Here is a 15,991-nt window from a genome sequence, read left to right as displayed (position 1 = left end):
GGAATTATATCACGAGGGCGTCGCATCTGAACGACAAACAGTGATTTATTCAAGAGCAAATCACTAAATGAGATATATTATTTCGATTCTAACACGTTATCAAGGACTTTAAAGTACACCATGTCGGCATGCATTAGATATTTGCCCGTTTTCAATCGGGTTCTTTTCCAGCGCGCCGTTTCGCCGCTTGACGCTATGACGTAATAGTTGTGACGTCAGAACAGTGAATTGTTGTTTAATAAATCACTGTCTCCAGCCTTCTTTGTTTAATAGGAAAATGAATCGGATCGTGTTAGAATGTAATATATAAATGATACATGTTATAGATAATGTGTTGTAAAATATCAAATACTGACAATAGATTTCCAAGCTATATTTCTCTATAATATGTGCAATTAAACATTACCAGTCTAAAGTAAAATTCAGATGCAACACATTTAATAACAGAACCAGACTTTTCGACAGCATTCAGTCCGCTTCTAAATTATAAATCAATGGATTATATATGATGTTCAAAATAGTTAAACATAAGTTTCTTTTACTATCTAAGCTTCTGACCTGTAACCTGAAATAGTTACTTAATATCTGGTTTTCTCTAGGGGAATCATCCCTTTTAATTGTGATTTTAATTTTGTCAGAGTGATGCCCCTTTTTAACTCAGTATCAGTCTAATATTCTTGTTTCCATGAGCTTTTTTGACTTGTAACTTAAATTAGTTATTTTATATCTAAGTTTATACAAAATGAATCAATTCACATAATTAAATGTATGTGATGATTTGTGGCAGTTGTGCCCAATACCCACTTTGAATTTCCCTTTTGTTATAATTTCTGACAAAATTTAATATTTATTTTATCGAGTTAGCCACATCTCTCGGCTCAGTTTTGTTCATAGTCTAACATTGAGAAAATCGAGCGTAACTGTTTAGGTATACAACATTTTGTGGGGTTATTGATATGTCACATTTTGACATAAGCCGGAGATCATAGACATTCAGTTCGGCTTTCAAACTTAAGGTTTTGGAATAAGACATATAGCTTAATGTCTCTTTTTAGCTCGCCTATTCTGAGAATAGGGGAGCTGTCCTACTAACCCCGGCGTCGGCGTGAACGTCACACAAATGTTAAAGTTAGCGTACCACCCCCAAATATTTTCAAAGTCCATTGAGAGATCGCATTGATATTTTGCATACTTGTTTATCATCACGACCCCAGTCTGTAAAAAGGGATGAGGCATCTCTTTCAAGCATTTTGACTGAATTTTGGCCCCTTTTCGACTTAGAGTATGTTTATTGTAATGTTAAAGTTTGTGTACCACCCCAAATATTCTTAAAGTCCATTGAGTTATTGCTTTGATATTTTGCATACTTATTAACCATCATGACCCCAGTCGGTAAAAAGGAGGAGGCAACTCTATCAAACATTTTGACTGAACTATGGCCCTTTTCGAATTAGAATATGCTTATTGTCATGTTGAAGTTTTACTCGTAGCTTATATTATACTATCAGGCACTGAGAATATTCGAACACGTTCTCCATTGGCAGCTCTTGTTTTTTTTTTATTCTGTATTGTATGTGTTTTTTAATTCAAGGTGTTTTATTAACAGTGTGTTAATAGTTTTAAATTGACTGATAGGTTTTAAGTATGCATTGTCTCTTGAGCGGCGGCTGTATACTTTTTATTTGTTAAATAATTGACTATGTTCTATGTATATGATGTATACAGATGAGACGTAAATAAAAGAATAAATAAAATATATACCGGTGTTTTAATATAATGGTTCCGAATATAATAACCTAATCATTATAATGACAATAAAGAAATTATCAGTAAAAAGGTCGTAAAAAGGTGCGAAAGTCAATCTGATCACCTCGGCCTTTATGCTACGTATTTACCGAAGTATACGGAAATGCCCGATGTTGCACGATTGCTGCGAAAGTGTGGCCAAGTAACAGAGAATAATAGGTGAGTGCCGTAGATGAGAAAGTTTATCTGGCGAGGTGGAGGAGGTTATCGGGTGAGCCGAAGGCGAACCTGATAACGTCCGGAGCCGAGCCAGATAAACTTTCTTCATCTTAGGCACTAACCTATTATTCTATTTATCTTGTCATTACTTCTTTTTCCGATATTTGGCAATTTATTTTACAAAAATAAGTGTGCAACAACCGCTTTAATGACGACATATTCGTAATGACGTCACTTATATAATGACGTGATTACCGACAAAATCGCAATAACTTCTTCGTTTTTGAATAAAAACTCATTATTTGACCACTCATTTTTTTAGTTCGGGCATTTCCAACACAATGATGATGGTTTCGTTGCAAAATTTCTTATGACAACAATATCGATCATAAGGTCACATGATCAACTGACCGTATATCACTGGTCACAAGCTCAACTGATGGTATATCAAGAAAGTTATACGGCACCCTGATATCGGGTCGAAAATACTGCAAGTGACAGGATAAATTCCAAATGCATCCACTTTTATTTTTGCTGATCGTTTTATGCTTTATAAAAATGAAAAGAAATCCATGAATAAAATGATACTGAGTACATCTACTATTACCGACTTTGTTGATATCTAAGTAATTTCTTACTAAAAATGTTGAGGGGCGTTAGAAGTTTTAATTATGCTATAGAAGTAATGCGCACACCTGAGAAATATTTAATATTTTGACCAGCTACTTATGTGTGTCATACCATTTCAATGTATTATTTCTCTTTGGTTAAATCTTACTGATATTGAAACAAAGGTAAACCGTGAACCTTTATTTAAATTTTAATTTCCGAGTTTATAGAGACAAATAGACAGACAACTACTTTATCTATTCAGTGTATAAAAGTCAAAATAATTAGTTAGGCGTAAAAAAATTGTTTGTTTCCGGTATCCCGACCTATCCTAAATTTTTGGCCAGACCCTAAATGTTTTTTGAGAATATTTTTTTCAAAACTGCACTTTTTATGCTTTAAACATGGCCTGTGATGTTAGAAATCAACCTACTGATGCTCTAAAGGCATAACCCCTTTATATATGTATTCATTTTTTGACACAAAAATAATTTCCGAAAAGTCTCCCTTAATAAAAAAAATCCAGAAAAAAATAATCTAACCTACTTACCCTAGTAACCTACTTGAGCATGTTACCGGAAACAAAATTTTTTTTAGACCTTGTATATGCAGTGGAATTCCTAGGATCTAATCCTACAACATAAGTAGTTAAGGCATTAATATTATCTAAAAGGCACACTTGGTAGTTAAGCAGTTTTAATCTACTCAATTATCTTAATATTAGAAATTTTCCAAACCTATATAACATTTATGAAAAGATCAACATAATCACGTTTTCGTCATTCTATTGCATGGTTATTCATAGTATCTTTTATCGAAAAGGGATAAATAAATACACCACTTTCCAAACAAACTCACATCTTTTAACCTTCTATGCATATCATAGAATGGGGTCAAACTGTCCAAGTAGTTGGGGTTGAAATGTCTTGGGGTCGAAATGTCTCTGAGGGTTGAAATGTCTTGGGGTCGAAATGTCTTGCTAGCGTAGAACTAGGCTACCTCAATAAACAACATTTCTAGCGCTTTGGGGTACGTAGGATTTGGGCCAATTTTGGCCCCCACCAAAATGATGATAAAATATGTGCCGTTTTTTACCAAAATGCATGTATTTTCCAAAAATAAACATTAAAATCTGCAAGGACAATTGTTTATGGAAAATCTAATGTTCACCTTATATGCTGTAGTGAAAGAAAGTATTAGCGTATCTTGGGGGTATACTTCAATAAGTTGGAAAAAAACAAAATAATAAATGATTACTGTTACAAATGTTTGATTAAATATGAATGTAAACACATCAGGCTATTCAAACATACATAAGCCGGAAACAGAATTGTCATAGAAACGGTCTTAACTAAGGGAAATAACTCTTTGGAATCCTGAAACTAAAAATTTCTTAAAAAATCAATATTTTATTGTGTTAATTTTGTTAATGTTTCAAAGTATGATTTAAAATCATGTGCAGAGGTAGAATTCTTCGCCTGGTATATTATTGAGTATAAAATGTGTACTTTTACTGTTGGTTGCCATGGCAACATGGCTAAAATATATCATTTTTTAACTTTTTCCATGTTATAGCCTCAATATTTTGATGTTTGTACATTTAATGGACTTATCACTGTTACAATTGACATTTCATAATGCTCCTGTAAAGAAAGCAGAAAAGGGCCTTTCAGTTGCCATGGCAACGAGGCTAAAATTTAGCATTTTTTAACTTTTTGCATGTTATGACTTAAATATTTTGATGTTTGGATATTTAATGGACTTATCACTGTTACAATTGACATTTCATAATGCTCATGTAAAGAAAGCAGAAAAGAGCCTTTCAGTTGCCATGGCAACAAGGCTAAAATTTAGCATTTTTAACTTTTTGCATGTTATGACTTAAATATTTTGATGTTTGGATATTTAATGGACTTATCACTGTTACAATTGACAGCTCATAATGCTCATGTAAAGAAAGCAGAAAAGAGCCTTTCAGTTGCTATGGTAACAGGTCATTTGGTAATCTGTTTAATAATGTTTCCTTAGGATAAGTAAGTTTTCATTATTTGTTGTCACAACTTTTAAAATTATAAAGATAAATCTGTTAGCAGTAATGAAATGGATTTAATTAACTCACATTGTTTTGCATGCCAAAAAAAAGTATAAAAATATTTCATTGCCATGGCAACAAAAGTGAAAATGTATGTTTCAAAGGATAGAGTACGTTTACTGGAGGAAAATAAGTAGAGACTGCACAATTTCGAAGAGGGCCATTTTAAGAGCTGGTCTAATAGCAATGGCAACAGAAACTAGATTAGTGTCCATAGGAACAGGTGCCCCCACTCCTGCCACTGTAACATGGTTTAATGACTCGGGTTAAACAATTTTTAAGATGTTTGCAACACAAAATTTCAAGAACCTTATGTGTATTTTTCGCTTAATTGGCCATAACTCTGGCCTAGATGAGTAAAATCCTAAAGAGAACACTTCATAGGCTATAAAACAATCCTGTAATGTTTTATGATCCTAGGTCAAGTACATTTTAACATACATGTTTCACAAACTTTTTTTTGAGTAAGTCTGGACAAGAAGTCTGGTCTTGTGTAGTGAAATAATGACTTTAGTTAATATCTTCGGAGCTAAGTGCGACAAAACATTAAAATGACAATTTTTTCCTAGGTCAGGGGCCATAACTCCTACAATACTGAATGAATCAGGACGCGAAACCCCAGGTGTACAACTGCACATGCTGACCAACATTCCTGTAAACTGGTGACTCTAGGTCAAATACTTTTGGAGATACGCAAGACACAACATTAAAATGATCAATTTTTAACTAAGTCAGGGGCCATTACTCCTACACGACTGAATGAATCCGGATGCGAAACCCCAGATGCACAACTGCACATGCTGACCTACATTCCTGTAAACTTTGGTGACTCTAGGTCAAATCATTTTGGAGCTACGCACGACAACATTAAAATGACCAATTTTGTACTAGGTCAGGGGCCATAACTCCTACATGACTGAATGAACCCAGACGCGAAACCCCAGGTGCACCATTGCACATTCTGACCAACATTCCTGTGAAGTTTTGTGACTCTACGTCAAATACTTTTGGAGCTAGGCACGACAAAACACTAAAATGACCAATTTTTACAAAGTCAGGGGGCATAACTCCTACACGACTGAATGAATCCGGACGCAAATCCCCAAGTGCACAACTACACATGCTGACCAACATTCCTGTAAAGTTTTGTGACTTTACGTCAAATACCTTTGGAACTAGGCGCGACACAACATTCTCGGAAGGACGGACGGACAAGAGCAAATCTATATGCCCCCACCACTCATGGGGGGCACAAAATTATATGTCTTCCATGATGGCCTGTCAGTGGTGACTGGGCATGTAACCTGCATTTATTTTCAGTATGGTTTGAAATTGAACTTTGAACTATTTGCCAAACACTATAGTGGTCATCTACTGAACATAGGCATTCATGCTATAATGCTGGATGATCATAATAAGTGAAAGTGTTCTCAAGCTTATATAACCTGAATCAGTTGTTTATCTAATTGTCAGTGACCTTTAACTTTTATCTACTGACCCAAAATTATTCATCTGTTATGATTTAAAGCCTGATGACCATGGGCAAAATTATCATTCAGTTTTCCATAATAAAATATTTCAGTCTTAGGGTCACTGTGATATTGACATTTCACTTACCAGTCCCTTAAAGGTCCAATTCTAAGGAAAGTGAACATTTTAATTTCTTTTAAAAAGCACAGAAACTATTTCATTTTATTGGAAAATGAAAGTTGGTATGTAGAAATTCGAAATAAATCGCAGTATATGTACAATTATTTTTCTATGAAGTATGAAGAAAGTTAAAAAGACCTGGGGGGTCATTCTGTCGATTCATTGAAATTTCAACATAATACACATACATTTCTTTGAGTTCCAAAGATCTTCTGTAAATTTTGACCTGCCAATCTTCATTATTTAGTGTCTTGCAGAAGTCTATGCATTGACTATGAAAAAAATTGCCAACTCACTTTCCCTTAGTAATGGACCTTTAAAGAAAGAGATCATCTACTAAACTACAATGAATTTTGAAAATCATAAGCTAAAGCATTCTGCTATTTTTGATCAGTTACTGCTTTCAGTCTTCTCCATATTTTGTGTGTAATCATAAATTCCATTTATTGCCTTCCCTTTCCAGTTATTGAAGGCCAAACATGAGATATGACCAAATGCTAACTATTACTTTAGAAAATGAATGCAATGCATTTTCAGTTGTGTATACAACTGACATTAGAATTCATATAATTGTGATACTTGGCTATCTTATATGAAGTTAAAGAAAGGAAATATGGAGCTAGTTCCAATCATAATTATGCAGCTTTTTTTCTCATAACAAATCACCATTCAAAAAATATATGTTTATCTTATAGCTGCATCATACCTAATCAATATTATTGCCAGTAAGTATTTATTAATTTATATTTGTAAGGCCATACTATATTAATTGTTAGATTATCATCCACTCACACTATATTTATGCATCCCCTTAATATTTTTAGTTTCAAAGATCATCCATGGAATATTTCTATAAAGAATGTTATAAATTATTAACTTTCAGTTATTATTGCTTTTAATCAAATCCATTTGACAAAAATAACTATTATAATTATGTCTTTTTTTCTCTTTAAAACCTCATTAAAGCAAAAATAAAATATCTGATCTGAAATCTTGTGAAGAAAATTTAATCTAGCAATTAATTTATGATGGCCCCAGATACAAGTTAGGAAAACTATACAATGTTATGTATATTCTGCTATTCCATGAACTTGTGAAAAGTAACTGCCTATCTTTTCATCAGTTTTGTTGCATTTATATTTTTTTTTCAAAAAGCAAGATATTTACACAGAAACAAAATTTATTACCATTTAACCTGACATATATTATATAACTACAAGCATTTTATATAAAATAATGATGTAGGAATGTGATAAATTAAAAGTTTGATAAATAATTAGTATTCATAAGTTATTAAGAACACTTGATTATCAAGAATTTAGAATTAGCATCCACACTGTAACTTAGTTTGAAATGTAACACTGGTAGTCTCTTTCAACACTGTAACTATTACCCCCATGTAAATGTTACAAACATGGATATTGCACTTTAACATAAACATTAGTCACTTCTCAGTAAATGTGTATTGTGCAATAATTTATTCCAAGTACATGTATGTAATTTCTGATGCTCCATGTATGTAATTTCTGATGGCTGTTTTCAACCCAGATTGTACACCTAAAATGAAAGAAATAAAAATATCTTTCTGTTTAAAAAATTAAGTGTAAACATGTTGAAATGTAGAGGCAAATTACTAGAAAAGGATTTAGTTTCATGACTAAGTGAAATGAAATATTCAATCATTATTATTATAAGGTTAAAAAGAGAAATCAAACATTCAAAATACTTAAAAGTCCATAGAAAAACAGCTTAGTCTTTCAACATTTTGGGAAACTATATACTCTGGTCTATAATGTAATATAAAGCAACCTGATAAATTCTTAATATATCCTTTTGAAATGAAGTTTCTGAAATACTGAATTTTGTTATGACATATATTGAAATCTGTCTACTTTTGTCATAGTTGATAGAAAATTGATTCTGAATCTTAATGTGCAGAAACAAATATATACATGAACTATCTTCTCATCTCTATAAAAATAAAAATGCAAGGTACAATCTGTGTGTACATCAAAGCATAATTAGTGTTTTGAAGTTTTATTTATCAGATCTTCCTTAATAGGTAATTAAATTCCTCAGTTACAGGTTTTGTAATTTTGTGAAAGGCTAGGGAAAGAGTTCTAAAATACCTTCTTATCATACTGGTTGTTTTGGGGGCATTCAATGCTTCAAGACACACAGACATACTCCCTGAAATAAAAAAGTCAAATAATACTTTATGACATAACCAATATGCATAATTGTGTGATTCATCAATTAATTTAATTACAAGGGTCATATTCATAATGTTTCTCATATCTCTCTAACAAAATATTGAATATCTTAGATAAAAATAATCTTAGAAGCTTTATGAATATGACCTCAGGTTTATAGATATAAAGCCACAAAACTGATTTAAAAGCAACTTTCTTAAATTAAAAGGTAATGTTCTGGCAGGTACATGTGTATGACTGGCATTCCACAGCAGCTGATCTTTCATTGTGTCATGAGAACAAGTAAGTCACACACCACAACTATATTTTGGGTCTCAGCTGATCTGGTGTTACTCTTGCATAGATATTACAAACATTTTCTTTTACTCTAGAAAATATAGGTCACAGAAATTTCATAAAGATCATGTGATACACTGAAACCCTGGATATACAGAATACAAAATAGTTATTTTAAAGTGTTTATGCTTTCAGTAGAAACAAAGTAGACACATGGTATGAACTGAAGAGATTAACTTGGGAGGCCTATAATTATCATAAGAAAAAGTGTGTAAGGAAAAATTTACAGTTATCAAAAAGACATACCTTTTGACCATTGACCAGTTGAAGGTAACTAAATAATCATCTCTATATTCATACTATTATATCTGAAATATAATACAAAACAAACACTGATTAGTGCAAGACATCACAACATGTCAATATTATAATAATGATAATAAGAAACTACATTACAAGCCTTTATAATTTCAATCATATTCTGTTGACCTTGAAGCATTCTTTGATATCTCAAGGATTAATTGTCTCATTTGTGAAGGACACCAGAAAAATATTCCATATTTTAATCAATGAACAATGTCTCATTGCTTGTATTTGTCAAATTACTGCTTCATTAATTTCATATACAGTACATGTATTCAATGAGTACCACCATTCATCAGATTGAATCAGAAAAATAATGCAAAATGTAAACACTTTCACTGTGTCAGTAGATTTTTTGTCTTCCTACTGTGAGTGTCACAGATAACATTAACAGTCTGCACCGTTGTGCCACTTGTGTGTCAATAATTCTACATCTATCTACATCTACATGATACTTCCAACAATCATTAACGATTATGACTGGAAGGCGCTTGTCTGGGCAGTGTTAAAAATGAGAAAACTCATTAGGTGCAAAGAATAAAAATTACTACAGGTGCTAAGTTAAAAAACATAGTGAAGGAAGTTACTGCAGATGTACAGTGGCCAGCCGCTCAGCAAATATGTTGAGGCTGGGGCTGGACTGTACATATTGGGGAAGGCCATTCCATAGTCTGATTGTACGGGGGAAGAAGGAATTCATGTGGTATTGAGTACGGGACTGTGGAATTAGGTAGTTCAGGTTTCTGGTCGGAGTTAGATGGTTATGGTCGACGCATACATGATTTGTTCGGATTTTGTAAAAATAGATGAGAGAAGATTGTATGCGCCGTTGTTCTAAAGTTTGCCAGTTTAGGGTGTTAATCATCTGGGTTACACTGCTTGTATAGTTATAGTCGTTAAAGATAAACCGTGCAGCTGATCTTTGCACTTTTTCGACTTTGTATGAGAGGGACTTTTGCCAGGGGTGCCAGATGGATGAGCAATACTCAAGTTGTGGACGGACATAGGTGTTATAGGCTTTCTCTTTGACCTTTTGTTTGTTGTCTGAACATTTCTTTTGATGAATTTAAGAGAGTTGTTTGCTTTAGAGGAAATAGTATTAATATGTTCAGACCAGTTTAAGTCTTTAGTTAGTGTAACACCTAAGTATTTAGCGGTATCGGTAGATTTCAGTTCCTTGTCATGCAGGGTGTAAGGAAACATGACAGGGTTTCGTTTGCGAGTAATTCTCAGCACCTCACACTTGTCTGGATTGAATTCCATTGACCAGTCCTGTTCCCACTTTTCAAGGGCGTACAAATCTTTTTGTAGTGTTTGGGCATCAGATGAGGACTTGACTGTAAGGTATACTATGGTATCATCTGCAAACAGTCTTGCCTTACTTCTAATAGAATCTGGTAGGTCATTAATGTAAGCCAGAAAGAGACAGGGCCCTAGGACGGATCCCTGAGGGACACCGGACAGGACAGGCAGGGTGTCAGAAGTGCAGCCGTCTACAACTACTCTTTGGGTTCGACCCTTCAGAAATGACTTTATCCACTGTGATACCAGAGGGTGGACACCCAGCTCATTAAACTTAAATATCAATTTATTGTGATCAACCTTGTCGAATGCTTTACTAAAATCCGTTACTATTACATCTGTTTGTTGACCTTGCTCAAGGTTGTCGTAAACTTCTTGTGTAAAGCTGATCAGTTGTGATTCACAGCTATGCTTAGATCTGAAGCCATGCTGGTACTGGCTTAAGAGGTCATTATTGTCAAAATGTGTCATGATGTTGGAGACTAGAATGTGTTCCAATAATTTGGAAGCTATGCAGGTGAGAGATATTGGCCTGTAGTTACTGGCCTTGGATTTCGGGCCTTTCTTATAAACAGGGGCGACAACTGCACTTCTCCAATCTGGCGGGACACAGCCAGTTTCCAGGGATGACCTAAATATAATTGTAAGGATGGGCGCTATCTCGTGGTGTAGCTCTTTTAGAACTCTTGATGAGAGTTCATCTGGGCCAGAGGCTTTGTTTGGAGAGAGCCCCTGCAGGAGTTTATCAACACCCTCTTCTGTAACGGAGATCATGGGCATGTTGGGTGCTGAAGTGTTTGTAGTAACTTTTTTGCAGAGTTGCTTCAAACTGAGTGGTTGTGGTTTTGAGAAGACCGACTCAGATTGCCTATTTAGTATATTGGCCTTGGTGGCAGGGTCAGTATATGTTAGACCCTCATGCTTAAGAGGTGCTACACCACAATTTTCTGTTTTCTTATGTTTTAGAAGGAATAGAATTTCTTATTTTTACCTGGTTGTGAATCGTCCATGAATATGACTGATTCTAGGTAAGACCAGTATGAGTTCCTTAGCTGTTTTTGGATGCTATATTTAAGGGCTTTGAAGGTGTTACTTTTACATGGGGATTGGTTGGATTTCCTCAATTTAGTGTACATTTTATCACGCTTGCGGATTTGCCTAAGGATCTTGGGAGTTAACCATGGGAGGTCGCAGCGTGTCTTAGTAGTTTTAGTTGGAATGTGTAGAGAACTAAGTCGATTGAGTTCATCTTTGAACAGATTCCAATCTGAGGCGGGGTCAGAGTGGTCAGAATCAGCGAATTTCTTTCCAAACTCTGATAGGTCCCTTTTGAAATCATCCCAATTTGCTTTGTTAAAGCATTTTATTGACCTTTTGGGTTGAAGGGGACGGCCAATCTTTATGTTGATTTCATGGAAAACAATGTCGTGGTCAGATTTACCTAGACAAGGGATTGTTTTAGTACATTGAACTAGTGAAGGGAAGTTAGTGGGGAACAGGTCCAGAATATTCTCATTTCTGGTTGGGATCTTGACCATTTGCTGTAGGTTAAAGGAATTTATCCTATCAATGAAGTCCTCATACATTTCCTTGAATCTGCATTTGGACTTGGGGGCCTCAGATGACCAATCTATATCAGGTAGATTGAAGTCACCGAGTAACCAAATTGTACTGTCTTGGGGTACTTTAGAAAGGGATGACCATAACTCTGTGAGGGAGTCCTCATCATTTTCGTGGGGCTTATAGTATGTGCCAATGTATATATCCTTGGCCCCTTTGATAGTAATTTTCGCCCAGGACAGGTTGCAGTTGGTTTTCAGTTCAGGTTGTTCTTGAGAAATGAGGTGTTTGGAGATTGCAGTAAGGACACCTCCTCCCTGGCCTGAGGTTCTATCATCCCTGAAAACCTGGAAGTTTAGGTCCTTGGGAAGATTTCAGAGGTTTGGATATCTGGTTTCAACCAGGTTTCCGTACAAGAGATGATATCTGGTTTGACCTGTTGTATTAATTGATGGAGATCTGGGATTTTATTTTTTATGGACCTACAGTTAATATTAAGAATGGTTATCCTCTCGCTTTTGTCATGTTTGACTTTGGAGGGTTTTTTGACCTTTGTTTTGGGAGTAGAAGTATCTTTTGGGGAGGGTTTGAAATTTGGGGTATCTGAGAGTGACCTAACTGACCGATCTGGTCGGTGACTCGCATCTAAAATGGTAGAACTATAATCTAATTGGGAGTATTTGTTACTATCATTAAGGGAGTCAAGGGATTCAATTAGGGAGTAGGAATAGTTCGCCTGTCCACAGTATTGACAGTGCCAGGCAAACCTTGAGTCAGAAAGACGATCATACGTGCTGTCTCCGATACCTTGACAGTCTGTGTGGTACCACTGTTCACAGGTGTCGCACAGAATGCCCTTCTGGGTCCAAGTGACTTCCTCTTCACAGTGACCACATAAGTATTGCGATTTGGAAGTACTGGGTCCAGGATTTAGTTCAATATCTGGGCATTGACAGACCAACAAGCAGTGTAAAAATACCAGGGTCGTTTTACCTGGGACAGGCCTACTCCTGCCCTTAACAGATCTAATGGTGTGGTTGACAATGGCATTCTTGGTTTGGACTCTCACTGACAAACCTGTAATATTGCTGGTGCTGACCAAGTCTGGGATCTGGTACTGTGCTGTTAACCTAAAACCAAGAATGATTATGAATAAGAACATGAGGGTTATGAAAAGTCTCATGTTTGGTTCAGTGGAAGTTACCTAGATCAGTCAGTGGGTAACAGTACTGGCAGGAACTGTATAAAAGCAGACACGGTGTCTATAATTAAAGACAACCCGATGTTATACCCTGGAAAGTCCTCAAAACTAATTGTTTACCCGAATTGAGTATTACTCGGATAAACCGGAAGTGACTGAAAAAAAATGTTACAACCGGAAGTACTACCTAAAATTCCACAGAATTCCTAAGACTAACAGAACGATGTAAATTAGTAGGTATGTTATATTTGGCGATTAATTGGGCACTGTTTTACCTGTTTACCAAGGAGAGAGAGTGATTTGGGCCCTGAAAAGAAGTGAAAAATTTAGTTTTGTTGTGCTCCATTTCCATTGAAATAGAATTGAATGAATACTTCCCTAGTTATTTAACACAACAAAATAGCATTTAATCTACTTACTTTAAAAATTCAACGTAGAAGGGTAAAATGTTGTAATAATTCCTAGATAAACAATCTACTTTCGTTTTCACATGCACATGTTGACAGCGGCGCCACCTATAATATTGCCTGGCAACGAGCACCTGGCTTCAAGGGAGGCCACTCTTATACGTGAGAAAGGCCAGACAAAAAATATCATTTTTTCCAAAATTCATTTATTAGCAACCCTTGCTTCAGTTTCTGGTTAGGAAAACATTAAATAGAATTAACAAATGAAATAGCTGTTATAAATTGTTACTTGAAGCAAGGGTTGCTAATAAGCGAATTTTGAGTCTGAAATGGCCGAATTCAGCAATTTTAACGCGAAATGCCTGTACCTGTTGTATTTTAAATCCATTTTACATCAATACTGAGAATATGTTATAATTAAAAACGACACAGTTCGGTAGTTTAAAGTTTATTTTAGTGAAAACTGTCGATTTTCAACACTGTCATCGATCTTATCATTTTTCAAAAATTGGGGGCCATCTGCCTATATAAATCCTATGTACGCCTTTACCAATCATTTGTGATGTTTTTAGCACGGTAAATAATTGATAATTATTGCATCATAAAACTGCTCAAAACGGTTAATTTTCTCAAGTAGAATCATGGCGAAAATTAAAAGTAGCCCGAGCAGGACACCGTAGTTTTTTGCATTATATAAAAATTTGCTACTTCCGGTACAGACATTAAAATAGAAACATGAGCTTCAATGCATCTGAAAGATGATATAAATACCTGAAAAATGATGTGTGGCAAGTGGTGTCACATTCCCTGAAAGAAGGTCTGTGGGCTGTTCAAAATATTCAAAACGGCTTTCTCAAAGAAGACTAAAAGTAAAAGATTGAATGTTTTACCTAATTCATCCCCAAGATAGAAATATATGAGTTTGAGTGCACCTAAAAGGCAATATAGATACTTGTAAAATGATTTATGGCAAGCGGTGTCACATTCCCTGAAAAAGTATCTGTGCCATGGGCTGTTCAAAGATGCTAAAAACGGCTTTCTCCAGGAAGACAAGTGAATGTTTTTGCAAATTTATTCCCAAGATAGAAACATGAGCTTCGATACGTTTGAAAGACAATATAGATACCTGTAAAATGTTGTATGGCAAGTGGTGTCACATCCCCTGAAAGGATGTATGTGGGCTGTTCAAAATGCTTAAAACGGCGTTTCTTCTTTCATATTTCGGGTACAAGATTGAATAATATTCTGAATGCATCCCCAAGATAAAAAGTTGAGCCTAGATATGTTTGAAAGACAATTGAAGTACCTTTGAAACGATGTATAGCATGTGGTGTCACATTCCCTGACAGAGGATCTGTGGGCTGATCAAAATGTTCAAAACGATGTTTCTCCATTAATACTTAAGGCACAAGATTGAACAATGTATCCAGTCCATCCCTAAGTTAGCAAGTTAAAATTAAATGTATTTGACAGACAATAGGAATATCTTAACAATGAGGTACAGCAAGTGGTGACACATTCCCTGAAAGAAGGTATGTGGGTCGTTCAAAATGCTCAAAACGGCGTTGCTCAGAGAAGATTTAAGGTACAAGATTAGATATTATATTAGCTTTTCCCCAAAGATAGGAAGTTCGGCTTACACGCATTTATAAAACAATACAAGTATCTTTGAAATGATATACAGCAAGTGGTGTCACATTCCTTGTAAGAGGGTATGTATGCTGTTCAAAGGTGCTCCAAACGGCTTTCTCAAAGAATACTTAAGGTATAAGATTGACAGATCTTCCTTATTCGTCCTCAAAATAGAAGCTTGGCTCTTAATGAATTTGAAAAAAATATACATATCTGCAAAACGATCTGTGGCAAGAGGTGTCACATTACCTGAAAAATGGTCTGTGGGCTGTTCAAATAGGCTCAAAAACGGCTTTCTCAGACAATATTTAAAGTAAAACATTGAATGATATACGTTGTTCAGCCCCAAGATGGGAAAGAGAGCTTTATAGCATCTGAAAGACAATATAAATACCTAAAAATTGATGTATGACAAGTGGTGTCACATTCCCTGAAAGAGGGTCTGCGGGCTGTTCAAAAGTGCTCCAAACGGCCGGCTTTCTACATGAAGACTTAAGGTGAAAGATTGAATGTTTTACCTAATACATTCCCAAGGATAGAAACATGAGCTTCAAAGCGTTGGAAAGATAATAAAAATACCTTAAAAATAATGTATGACAGGTGGTGTCACATTTCATGATAGAGGGGGTGTGAAGTGTTTAAAAATGCTCACAACGGCTTTCTGCAATAAGTAATAAACTAGAAAATTGAATGAGCTACCTTATTAAGCTCCAAGATAGAG

General features: G+C 35.2%; 1 protein-coding gene across 1 annotated transcript; it reads right to left on the bottom strand.

Annotated features, from left to right (window-relative positions):
* Nucleotides 1–12,385: 12,385 nt before the first annotated feature.
* Nucleotides 12,386–13,776, bottom strand: LOC123559295 (uncharacterized; the record flags this gene model as incomplete). Its single annotated transcript, XM_053533522.1, has 2 exons — nt 12,386–13,160; nt 13,651–13,776. Coding segments are annotated over 2 exons (901 nt in total), but the record flags the coding sequence as incomplete, so codon positions are not given.
* Between the last annotated feature and the right edge of the window lie 2,215 nt (nt 13,777–15,991).

This window comes from Mercenaria mercenaria, unplaced genomic scaffold (assembly GCF_021730395.1).
Source record: "Mercenaria mercenaria strain notata unplaced genomic scaffold, MADL_Memer_1 contig_2835, whole genome shotgun sequence".
Classification (NCBI taxonomy): domain Eukaryota; kingdom Metazoa; phylum Mollusca; class Bivalvia; order Venerida; family Veneridae; genus Mercenaria; species Mercenaria mercenaria.
Note: the sequence above shows the minus strand (reverse complement) of the source record. Positions and strands in the feature narration are given on the sequence as shown.